Genomic DNA, 13402 nt, shown 5'->3' on the forward strand with positions numbered 1-13402 from the left:
AAAGTTAAATTTAATCTATTTCAAATACATTTATATGAATTTGTACCCCATATAAAAATTTAAAACAGCCACTTATTCAAAAGAAACACGAAATTGTGGTGTTGAAGTTGACGGGGCAACGTACATGTTTAAAAAGGATGGTTGGCGTTGGCAAAGGCGTGTATATGCGACTGGAACTTGAGATGGTCTATTTACTTATTTATTTTAGTACAATTTGAGATGGTTATAGAATTATTTTAACATTCGAAAGGAAATATTATTGGGAACGGAAAATAAAAAATTAATGTTTATTTTGTTTTTTTCCTTTTAAAAGGAAAAGAAAAGGGATAAATTAAATTTAGTGAATAGAAATCCGGAGTGAGCAATAAAATGTTAGTTTTGTAGGAAAGGAAGGAAATAAAGACCGAGCGGTGTGTTTACAAGTTTCGCACTGCACCCTTCTCTCTCTCTCTCTCTCTCTCTCTCTCTCTAACCACTTGCAGAAGAGAAGGGGACGCCTTAACAGCGCGGGTTCCATTTATTTTATATCATCTTCATCTTCTGTTGATCATCGCATTCGCCATCCGCCTTCTCATTCTATTCTATAAGGAATTTTTCAAGAGGTACGCATCTTATCAAAACCACCTTCTTCTTCCTCCTCTTCTCTTCTTTGATTCTCAAGAATTTTCAATTAACTTTGTTAATCCTACCGATTCTGATTGCTTTCTTTCTTTTTTTCCTGATTCCGTTTTGCCCTTTTGCTTCTTTTCTTCACATGAATCGGTATCGATCTGATTTCTGAGTAAATTTCAAATTTCACTTCGGATTTTCTATCTCTTCCTCTAAATCAGGATCTCTTCTCTTTCTTCTTTTCTGCTCAGGAACGCCAAGTATCAATTTGGACGACGGAGATTAGATTAGATTAATGGTCCATCTTTGTATTATTGTCTATTAATCAAGGGAACCGATTTTTCTGAGATCGGATCGGTGCGTCTTGATGGCGTCGTCTCTTCTTTCGAGCTCCGATCGCGCGCGGGAGCCTTCTCGGAAGCAGAAGAAGAAGAAAAACCATGGCAACAGAGACCATCATCACAACCAGAGCCAGAACCATATCAAATGGAAGTCCCAAACTCAGCAACAAATCTACTCCTCCAAGCTGGTACGAGCATTGAATCAAGTGAGGCTGAGTCCTTCCAACGAGGCGCCGCGCCGGGGCAGAGCCGTACGCGAGGCCGCCGACAGAGTCCTCGCCGTCGCCGCCAAGGGGAGAACCAGGTGGAGTCGTGCCATCCTGACGAACCGGCTCAAGCTCAAGTTCAGGAAGCCCAAGAGGCAGAGAGCATCCACCGCCGGAAACAGCCGCTCAAAGAAACCGAGAGTCAGCGTATTGCGGCTGAAAGGGAAGTCGTTACCGGCGGTGCAAAGGAAAGTTCGGGTTCTTGGACGGCTGGTTCCCGGTTGCCGGAAAGAACCGTTGCCGGTTATCCTGGAAGAGGCGACCGATTACATAGCTGCACTTGAAATGCAAGTTCGGGCCATGAGTGCCCTCGCCGAGTTGCTCTCGGCCTCAACTTCTGTCGCCGGCACTACCTCCGCCCCGCCAAGTTGATGCCTCGCCTTTCTTCTGGTGTTTTCTTCTTCCCACAAATCCTCCCATTTTCCTGCTTCTCGTATCTTTGCCTGCCTCCATGCAAGTAGAGTAATTGTCTGTTAAATATGGTTGCTGCTAGTTTCTCCTTCCCCGTGAAATTCTCTTTTTTCTCTTCACTCTTCTCCTCCTGAATAACTTCTTTGGATTCCCTGTGCCCAAAAAGAAAAAAAGAAGGGAAGAAAAAAAAAACAAAACCCGTACATAATTTGTGCTGTAATCTTCGGCCTCGGCTTGTCTGTTGTTTTACTTTTGTGGATTTATTAACCCTCTTAATAACGCTTTTGATTCTGCAAAGTTAATGAGAAGAAACAGAATTTCGATGAATGTTGGGCAATATTACTAGTCTGGGTGTTGGCTGATTCGAGAAATGGGTTTGAATTATCTTTCCTTTAGCTGCTTAACTACTACAACTCCATCCCACTGTGGGTGGTGTATTTGAATTGGAAACTGAATGTTAGTTTGTCTGAGAAATTGTGTTCATTTGTGTTGTTGTGAAGAGTCTATTTTGAGCTGTAGGATCCAACTTAGTAACTTTGCCCACATCTCTGATTATTACAGTTGCTTGTTGTCTTGTGTTGGGGGTGGGGGGTAAAATTTTGAAATGGGGGGAGGGTTAACTCAACTCCAGTGGGGCAAATTGAAAAGCAGGGCAGGCAGAGGAAGAGACAATGAAAGAAAGAGGTGAGTGGGGGAAGGGATGGGAGAATGGATTTTGTCTTGTCTGAGTTTAGTAAAGAGTTGGGTGGGGGCAGGCAGGGCAGTCCAAAAGGAGCCAACTCCACTGCCCTCAAAAAGGGTTGCTTTTAAATCAGAGAAATGAGAATTGAGTAAGACAGGGAGGCGTCTGGCAATCATGTGGGTTATAGTACCCACGCTGAACAGTGACAACCCTAGATTTTTGGGGCTATCCATGTGAGTTTCAGATATATATATATATGTATGTATATTTATTTACAATAATGTAGATGTATTTATGTGTGAGGCTGAGGTGAGGCAATTTCTAGGTTCACCTGCCCTACAAAATATATTATAAAAGGGCTTTGTAATTGGGCATGCAGATGCAGATAGTTACAGCTCACTCCTAGTGGCCTGCCACTGCCACTGCCTCTTGCCCTCTGCCTCTGCCTCTGCTGTGTGCTGGCTGGCACATGTCCTTTTTTTTTTCTTTCTTTCAAATCTCCATTCTCCCCTTCCCCTTTTGGCCTTATCCCTCTTCCACTTTTACCACACACTCACCTTTTTCCTTCAGTATATTTCTTCACTTTCATTTGGAATTGCTTATTTTTTACACCCCATTGCTTGCCTCTCTCTCTCTCTCTCTCTACTTTACTTTACATCATTATGATTTTACTTTTAAACTTTACCTGAGGGTAATTTTAAGTGGATGAGGGCTTAGAGGCTTGTGTTTGAGGATTTAGGAAAACTCTAGGAAAGAGAGAGTGGGTTTAACATATTAAAAAGAAAAAAACTGAGTAGTTGGAGAGTTTGACTAAAGTTTTGATCTTATCACCTAGTGAGAGACACAGATACACATACAACAACACAATAATTCCCAACAATTGACCCTTTCTTTTCAATGGATAATTTTCACAGCACACGGGACAACGACAGACCAATTTGCCAAATGTACATATATCTAACACACCAAAATTGGTCCTCATCATATGTTTAGCTAAACCTGTCTCCCTCTACTTATGTTCTCACCAAATCTCTCTCTTGATGCGTAGTTCTAGCTGAGGTTGGTGACACACGTCGACAAGCGATCCGAGGTGGACTGTATATGGTGAGGGATGTTGAGCTGCCAAGTTATCTGTATATCAAATCTTGCAACGATGTGATGTTCAAACTTTAGAATAAGTTAGTCCAAGTTGGTTCCAAATCAAGCTTAATTGGAATGTAAGAGATAGCATACTTTTTTAGAGGTCCGACTCTACCTTTTATACATGGGAAGTATCGGAAATTGTTGTCTTGCCACTACAAATGTTAGCAGATTTCTCATTGGTCAAAATCTTCTTCAGGTCGAGGTTGAGCTAAGCTGGTTCAAGATACTTTGGCGTGCTTTCCTCGTGATTGAACTGAGACTCGACTACGCATATCTTCACAAAAGAGGGTCACATGTTCAGGATAGTTCATCTGTAAGAGTTTTTCTGTTTAGTATTTTCTTAATTATATTTTGTGGGAGTTTCATTAATTTATAAGCCTTGCAATAATACAATATAATCCAAAATATGTGTTAAATGGGAACACTCCCACGTCCAATCCATGGTAGTCAACTGCAAGAGCCTTATCCCTCCATGCCCAAATTTAGAGTTGGAAGTCGTTTGACCTATACCTAAAAATGCACACCAAAACTCTATTTATAATAACATATTATGTTAATTTTGAGTGCTGATGTGGCACCAATCCAAAACATCGAGGTGAGCAAAAGCTTGTGTTTATATGGTTGCTATTTTAATTACACAACCGACTCAATAACAAAAAAAAAAAAAAGTAAAAAGTGAATACTTGCATATTTAAAAAGCATAATGTTTTGGTGTGATGACCGTCAAATATTCTCCCATCAAAATTTCAAATATTTTGTTTTAAAATAAAGGTAACTTAGTTTAATTAGTTTATTATTAAATTTCTGTCCATATATTTGGAATTCAATATTTTCTCAATCATTCATCCAATCCTGTCTACCACATCTCTTTTATTATTATCTTTTTAAATTTATTTGTAGACATTATTATTAAATTTCATTTTGATTAATGATAATGGCTTGCAATGCAATCCAGGTATTTGTTAAATCACAGCTCAAGCTCACAAGTAAAGCCCTAAGCCCTTCCCTTCCTGCCTAAGTTTTATAAAGTCTCTCTATTATATATTTTATCCAACAAAAAGAAAAAAAAAAAAAAAAAGGTTTTTGTAGTATGGATTCTTCTTGCCCATTCGCTCATTTATAGCATGACGTGTGATTTGTGAATATGAATATTGCATCATATTCTTGGCCAAATGTTTACTTTCCCTAAATTATACCATCGTATTTAGATTAAATCTCTCAATTTCAATACACGCCTGAACTATTGAACTATGTTCTTGAATTAATGGCTCTAACCTTATCCGCTCAATAGCACAAAGATAACATTATTTTCTTAAACGCACCTAAATCTTACTTATTTAGGCAGTTTGAAATGAGATAAATATTAAATAAGACTGAGGTTGGATGAAAAATAGAGATTAAAATAGGTTGGCGTGGAAGAGTTCCCAGGCAGAAGAAGAAAAAAAAATCAGTAGTATAGGTGTACGGACTTTTTTTGAAAAAGTAGGGTATTTAAAAAAAAAAAGAAATTAAAAACATGTCTTTTTTCAATTATTTAGAAAAAAACAAGCGATGTGTATCTTCAAAAGATGCATTGCTTGAATTTTCTAACACAAGAAACATAACTTAAATAATTTCAAAACGACCCTTTTTTCCTAATTTTTCAAAAAAGCAGTATATTTTATTTTTTCACACTATAATTTTGTTTTTATAAATAATTTTTTAATGTTGGTGGATCCCATATTTTTTTCATTCATATTTTGGTTGTACCCTTATTATTATTATTTTTTTAAATTCGAACTATGGACCTATGGAGAGAAGAAAAGAGAGGAAAAATTATTTAGAGACATGGTGACAGGCCTTAGCTCACCCCAGTACATATTTCTACTATTACCACCTTTAATTTTTATTATTATTATTATTTTAATTACGTACAAGCAACCCAACTTTTCATAGTCCTTTTTTGAATTCCTAATGGCTGTTTGGGAATTTGAGATTATATATATAATAATTGAAGTCTCTTTTTTAACATATATGAATCAAAAGTTCGACATAAATCCCACAAATTGGTTAATGTTTGTTTTGGAGCACGTGATTAATAGAAGAAAAGGCAAAGGAGAAAGGACATATAAAAAATAGGGGTATTTTAATTGAGGAAATTTTTGTTTATTATGGAGGACAGCACATATAAAAATATCCAAAAAAAAAAACAAACAATATTATATATATATGTATATATATTTATATGAATTGTCCAAATACCTTACACAAGCTACGATGGCCTCGGGTGAGTATATGAGGGTTAGTTTTTCGATGGAAATGTACTGCGACTCGGTTGATAATAATTTTATTTTTAAAATATTTTCCGTGTTTTCACCGGCCAAATAAAAGTTAAACAAGAGAAATATTTAGAAAATAATAAGAAAAAAGAATGAACGAACTAAAATTATTGTCGAAGGAGACATAATACTACAATAAATTGTACTTTCTACGACGCTGTTTTAACAACATTTTATAAAGAATGTCGCTAAAACACATTGTCAGTGACGCCATTAATTTACGGAATCGCTAAAAATCACTTGTAGTGACATCTTTCTGTTAGTGTGGCTGCAAATACTTTTAGCGATGATATCACCTATCGACGGTGTGTTATTTAGGTAATGTCGCTGAAGATATTAGATCAGAAACTTCCAACCCCTTCCTTCTTCATCCACAATTTTGTCCAAACCTTATGTGTTGCTGAAAGCTAAAATGACGCGTTGTCAGCAACGAAATATCTTTTCTCACGAACTGTTTTAGTGGCACAATTAGGCTTTCAACAATATTTTTTGCGCGTCTCTAAGACCTTGTTTTTTGTATTATTGTACCATTTTAGGTAGGCTTTTTATTCTCTCATACAATAATGCTATTAGCTAGTTAGGGTATAATTTTGATGAAAAGTTAAAAGAGAAGTTCATATAACCATTAAAATTGGATCAAAATCAGTTGAGGGATGATAATTATTAATGGCAGAATTTCATGCCATTTTCCCTCCTATGATTCTATCATAATACACTCTTTAACTCATTCTATAGTTCTCAACATTTAAAAAAAAAAAAAAAAAAAGAGTACTTCGGTTGGAGTCCTAAGAAAGATTTCCCAATATTTAAACTAACTAAATTAAACTTTCCTCGGATGGCAATAATATTTTGACTATTATAACACTTTGATTTTTTTAGTATAACATGTGTGGGTGGGGATTCGAAAACTCACGATCTTTCGATTGGAGATAAATGTCTTAACCAATCGAGCTATGCTCACCATTTTGATTCTCATACTTATAACAATCCCGTAGTTATTTTTTGAGATTAAAAATATCATTAGAAATCTTTATAATTGACTCAAGTGAATGACCACACCCAAATTTAGTCCAAGTTAAACGTATCTTCATATAGTTCTTCATTTTGTTATATATATATATATATATATATATATATATATATATTATAGCAAGATTTTTAAGGTCAACAGTTAAATCAATATAGACAACATTGTTCAAAAATCCTAAACTTCAAGGAAAAAAGAAAGAAAATGGTCCGTGACAATAGATATTCTACTTCATATCAATAGAGATGTCATTAGTTATATTCATTAACATTTCACTTTTATCCAATTAAATATGAGACTTTGATTGGCTTTCAGGTTTATATAATTAATAAAGTAGAATAGAAGGAAGACATAATTCTGTAATTTTAATGTAATATTCTGTAATTAAATATTTTATTCGAATGTAATTTTATTTTAATTATTCATTATCTATTAATATTAGATAAATTGTTATAATAAAAAAATATTTACTATCAATAATATAGTAATAAATTAAATTAAAATTTATTGTTATTGTAATTTAAAAAAGATTAGTACAATAATAGATTTGTAATTGGCTAAAAAGGAGAAAAATGTATATTAGTAATCGTCATATATCCGATTCCGATTTCGATTCCAGACAGTTTTAGTAAACAACATAATTCTGATTACGATTCCAGAAAATTTCTAGTAAACAACATCAATAGAATAACATTACGATTTCAATTAATTTCATTACGATTGCTTTATTGCGGTTAAGTAAACGTGGCCTAAATATTTTTTTATTATTTTCTTGCTTTCCTTAATATTTCCCACCTACATTTACCTCAATTTACTTTTTAATTCTGCCCAAAATATATTGTTTTGTTAAGATTATTGAGTTTATTTATCAAATAAGCTTGTTTCAAACCTAAAATTATGATTCACACCGTAGTGAGCTCATACATATACACTAAAATTATTATAGAAAGAGACTAGATTGTTATGTTAAATATATTATAACTTATCCATTTAAGATTTTGGGTTCAGTAATTATTAAGACAGTATTACGACATAAGTTTTTCTAATGTCATTTTTTCTCAAATTAATAGTGATAGTGATAATTTGTTGAATCTTATGTATTAAAATATTGAGTATAACGTCATCTAAGTATTTTTTGTTTAAGTTCAACAAATGTGAGGTGAGATCGAACATTCAACTTTAGAGAAGTATAGGTACTTTGACTAATGAGCTACCAGTTTAGATTTAAAAATCGATTATGTGAACGCAAACCTACCGTTCGAGGCGTTTGTTCGCAAATTACATCAATCAATCACTTGCATTGATCTCATTTTATCAATTTGGTGGAGCACCAATGGTACGACAAGATTGATACCTACTCTATTTTTTTCTCTCTCACTTTTTAGGCTAAACTATATATATATATACTAAAAAAATATTTCTATCTTTAAAAAGTTTTAATATTACCTTTTACCTTTCATATTAATATTTTTTTGGAACAAATTACTTCCACTAATATTTTGAATGAAAGAGAATTTTAAAAGACGTGACAATTAACGTGAAAACGTGTTGGAATAAGTATGAAAATGGGTAAAATGTGGAAGAAGTTATTATTTTTAAAAGGAGGATTACAGAAAGATTAGGCAAAATTATGTATAGTTGGCCTTTCTAGAAACTACAGCTTCTTTTACATTTCCTCTATTTTCAAGACTTAATTCAGGCAAGCTTCCATGCTACATCATTCTAAATTATTTTACATTTAAAATATCAATAAATGTTCGTTCAAAAGAATAATCAACCGCTTAGTAGACAGAGAAATATATATATATATATATATATATATATATATATATATATATATATAGTAAGGTAGCATTTATTTTATATGTCGGCACACATTATATAGGTAGCATTATCTTAATTTGAGTGGATTCCCATTTTCCCTATGTCCTTGTCCCTCCAAAACCTATTATACACGTATATATCATCTTCTTTTAACCTAAATTTTCAATTTCATTCCAATTTGACATTAATATAAAATCACACTCGATTTTTATATGCATAGCTTAAGTATTATGTAAGATGGAAATATTTTTCAAATGTTTAAATTTTCTCCGTATCATGTGTTATATATTATTATACAAATTTTGTTGAATATAATATGAAAATTTTTAAAAAAAAAAAAAAAAAAAAAGGAAGAAGTTATAGTTTTGAGTGGAGGGCTATCAATATCAAAATCATGTAATATTAATTGTTATGGTTTTGGGGCCTAATGGGTAATGCAAGGGAAGGGGGGCCGCCCTCTCTCACACTTCAAACTTCAACCCTATATAATTTCTGTTAATTTAAGCCTTCCTTTTCCAAATTAATAGTCACATCAACTTAATTTCGTTGATTTCTTTCTAATAAATCTAATGGTTCGGGTCGATTTCTTCAATTTCAATGAATCAAATCGATTCAGTTTACATCTACTATTCCAGGGTCTGCGTCAATTTGATTTACTAGTTAGTTTGATTCTTATCTTTATTCGTGTTGATCTGAAAACGATGTTCCGACCCCCTTCATTTTTTTTTAGTAATTGGTTTACCTATATTTTTTTAGATAGAGTTTGTTAAGTTTTTAAAATCGACCAAAACACTAAAATTCAAAGCAATCGAGTTCCTGAAAAATAGAGGATGAGCACACTCTCATACTTTAATCAATTTACAGTTGCAAATCTCGAATTTCAATTCATAATTGAATTCGCACTTATCTCATTTACTGTTACCTCGATTCATCATAATGGAGTAAGGTGGATATTAAACATTAAAAGATTTTTAATTCTAAAATGTATAATGTTTTTTTTATAAATACCTTTCGAAGGGACCAACATAGTCAGTTTTAAAGATAGTGGGACCAAAACCAATATTTTAAAAAGTTGAAAGTATAGGGACCAAAATGAATATTTTTAAAGTGTATAAGGACCCAAATGAACGAAAACTAAAAGTACCTACACTACACCAAAATAATATTTTAACCTATTATTTAACAGGACTTTATTAGAAAATTCTAATATTTGGAAGACACTTTTAAAATTAACCAACAAGTTTGCTAGAGTACTAAAAAACGCCTAAGAGAATATTTAAGATTCGGGTCTCTATCTTCCCTCTTTGTTGCGGTAAAAAGAAGCTAAATTAAAATTTGAGAAAGGCAAAAAAAAAAAAAATACAAAAGAAAATGGATAGAAGCTACAAATAAAAAAAAATTCTAACAAAACTAAAAAAAGAAATGAGAAACTTTATTTTTCCTGAGTAGAGAAATGAAAAACATTTAAAGGTGAAAAGAATTGAAAATGAGAGAATAAAGAAAGAAAATAACAAATAGGATGGGCGATGGTGCGGCAGCGGCAAAGCCGGCGTGTGTTCCCCCGCTCCCGACCCAACAACTGCCCCTCCCTCACCTTATTCTGCTTCATTGAATATTACTTTAAAATAATAATAATAATAATCATAATTTTCATTTCGTTTATGGTATTTATTAAATTATATGGATGGAATTAATCGGTGGGATCCACCTTAGTAAATCACTTCTTATTCCTTATTCCATAGTAGACTTCACACCTTTGCGATAACTATTTTATAATTTTTATCATTTGAGACCCATAATGAGCTTCATAAATAAATAATAATAATGTCCATAAATTTTTAATTAATTTTAAAAAAAATATAATAATAAACTATAATACTATTTTGTGTTAGGAGGGAGTTGTTGATCTGATAAAAATTATTTTAGTTGATGTAATTTATTGTAATTATTTATTATTGGTTAAGATTAAATAAATTGTTATAATAAAATATTTACCGTCAATAAATAAAATAAATTAAAATTTATCATTATTTCAATTTAAAAAAATTAGCACAATAATATAGTACTTGTAATTAACATTATAAAAAAAACAAGAAAAAGTATTTGTAATTAACTAGAAATAAGAAAGAGGTATACGGGTAATTGTCTAAACAGTTTTAGTAAATAGCATGAAATGATTTCTAATTCCGATTTCAGAAAATTTTTAATAGTGATTTTTATTTTGATTGATTTGTTTCTAGTCAAATATAGGCACTTTTAACTCGTTGACACGTTGTCTTTAATTCTTTATTATAAAGCTCCCATGAATAATGGACTTATAAAATAATAAGACCACCTGCCCCCAATTATATGATTATGAACCATGCATTATTAAACGCATATTCATTGAATTTGTAAATCCTGTTGATTTAGAATTTTATTTTTATCTTCCAAAATAATGGGCCGAATAATTGGTGGAGTTTGATTCTGAACTTCCAAATCCAGATCGTGTGTTGGGCCCATAAGTGTTTTGAAAACTAGGTATGTTAATTAATTAATGGGCCGAATTTGATTTTAGTATCCGTATTCTTCGAGGCCCGGCCCATTAATCGTCATCGCTTCGGCAAGCGGAGATATATTTGGGGAATTTAATGGCGATGGGAATTTGGAGAAGTTGAGGGGTAAGACCGGAATTAGATTATTGTTTGATTAAATTGAACTAATAAATTCGAAATCCAAATGGTTGGGGTTTTGGGGGTTTATAACATTTGTTGGAACGCAGCCATTGTTGAATATATCTATTTATTGTCCCGAAATTACTTGAAATTGAACAAAAACAAGTGATGATGACAGATGCTGCTCCCTTTGCACTGACCTTCTTTTTTAGGATTTTCAAATGTGAATCTGAAGAGAGAAAGAGAAAAAAGGTTATTGGTTAGTAAGCTAAAAATTTGGTCCATGTGATGGTGATGGTGATGGTGCATGGTGATATAGAGGAAGGAGTCAACATTTTTAGGAACCGACCTATTTGAATTTGACCATATTAATATTCTACACTCAAACCTAAGGCATTAACCATGGCTTCCTCTCCACCTTTCCGGTCTGTTTGGGATGGAGGATCGAACTCACAATCCTTTAGTTTGATATATATGCAATTACCGTTGAGTTATGCTCGCTTTGACAATGTTTCCGTTTCTTGTTTCTCGTTTCCAATTTTCTTAAAGAATCTAAATATTTTGCAATTTTCTTAACGTGAGAACGTTCTCAAAATTGTGTAGAAATTTTGGAAACAACCCAAACAAGTTATTTCATTTTTGTTCTCATTTCCAATTTGTTCCGAAACATGAATAAAAAGATGATTTGACCATACCCGAATTCATGGATGTTGGGATAATGCAATTCATTTTTCTTCATTAAAGTGAAGAACAAGAAACGAGAGACAGAAACCTTACCAAATAGACTCTTAATTTCCCTTACCCTTCTATTTCTCTCTTATTTCCCCATCACTTTCCAATTTCCTTCCTCCATTGTTCCAACAATCCAACCAAAATTACTTGTTACGAGTATGAAGAGTACAAACAAAGTTTCACATTAATTATAGAAGAAAATGATATATGGTATATAGATGAAGATAATTTATGAAATCATTTAGGTGAAACAAAAAACAAAGTCATACTTAAATAGTAACGTTGTCTTGTAGGTTAGCTTAATTAGCGAGTGGTATCACAACTACTCAAAGTAAGAAAAGAAATAAGGAAAATATCACCACAATCTTCCATATCCATATGAACGAGAAAGTGACAATACATCAATTGACCAAAATGGAAGAAACGCTCCGTAGTTTTTTTTATTTTCTTCTTGATGAGTGACACAATAATATTGAGTGGTGACTTGGTGAGTATGAGAGTTATTTTAATTTAATTATTCTCTTATATATTCTTTTAATTTCACGAAGATACGACAACAACCCAAATGGTGAATTGGTGAAATACTACTTCTACAAACAGGCTGCGGGTGAGAATTTTTTTTCTTTTACTTTTTACCATTTTAAGGTAGGCTGCTGACGTGTAGGAAGAATATTGAGGTTTGGTGAGGCTTCAAAATCTCAACATAAAGTATAATAATTTTAGTGAAGGAAAAAGATGAAAATAAATTATGGGAGGAGTGGAAGGATAAATGAATATATAATATTAAATGGCATATAGGAGAGATAATGAGGAAGATGGATGGGTATATATGAAAAGAAAAGGAAAGGGGCTATCATAGTAAGTGATTTGGGTGAATTTTGACGTAGAGTAATTAGTGACCTGTAAATAGAATCTTGCATCGATATGTTTTAAAGGTAATTGAGTTTGTACTTGAGCTGAATCGAGGTCGTGTCTAACCGAACTTAATTAGTTAAGACACAGAGATTGTGTAGGGTACCAACAAAATTGACATATTGCTGGTTGATCCCCTATTTCTCGACCTCGACGTATGCGAGCTGGGGACGGAGATTGGGAGAAAGCCACGTGTTTTTGTTTAGATTTAACCCTAAGAATATAGATGTCATGGGGTATGGTAAAGAACGTAGCCGTTACTCACATCACATGCAATCATGAGGCCATAAGAGTGAAACGAATCTCACTATCTCTCTTTAATTCTATGGGTTAAGGGTTTGGGTTTTGGGCAGAGACGTGCACGCAAATCTATGCTGATTTGTCCTCATTCTTCCTCTCTCTCTCTCTCTCTCTCTCTTTTTTTCCCCTCCAATTTTTCCCTTTATACGCGTTTTACATTTCCTCCACCCTAACCATTCTTTT

The 13402-nt window shown here is 33.0% G+C and overlaps 1 protein-coding gene and 1 long non-coding RNA gene across 3 annotated transcripts; both read left to right on the top strand.

Annotated features, from left to right (window-relative positions):
• Positions 1-380: 380 nt before the first annotated feature.
• Positions 381-1954, top strand: LOC148210516 (transcription factor bHLH147-like). 2 transcript variants are annotated; one of them, XM_088126771.1, is made up of 2 exons: positions 381-602; positions 861-1954. In XM_088126771.1, exon 2 carries the CDS (start codon positions 977-979, stop codon positions 1586-1588), a length of 612 nt encoding a protein of 203 aa, XP_087982897.1. In that variant the 5' UTR covers positions 381-602; positions 861-976; the 3' UTR covers positions 1589-1954. The 2 variants fall into 2 exon arrangements, with proteins under 2 accessions (XP_087982897.1, XP_087982898.1); XM_088126772.1 differs by lacking the exon at positions 381-602 and adding an exon at positions 615-762.
• A 265-nt stretch (positions 1955-2219) lies between these two features.
• On the top strand, positions 2220-4040 carry LOC148210517 (uncharacterized). Its single transcript, XR_015792369.1, has 2 exons — positions 2220-2542; positions 3358-4040. It is a non-coding gene; the product is annotated as an uncharacterized LOC148210517 (long non-coding RNA).
• Positions 4041-13402: the final 9362 nt, after the last annotated feature.

This window comes from Momordica charantia (genome assembly GCF_013281855.1).
Source record: "Momordica charantia cultivar OHB3-1 chromosome 7 unlocalized genomic scaffold, Mcharantia_2.0 BLBB01000007.1, whole genome shotgun sequence".
Taxonomy (NCBI): Eukaryota; Viridiplantae; Streptophyta; class Magnoliopsida; order Cucurbitales; family Cucurbitaceae; genus Momordica; species Momordica charantia.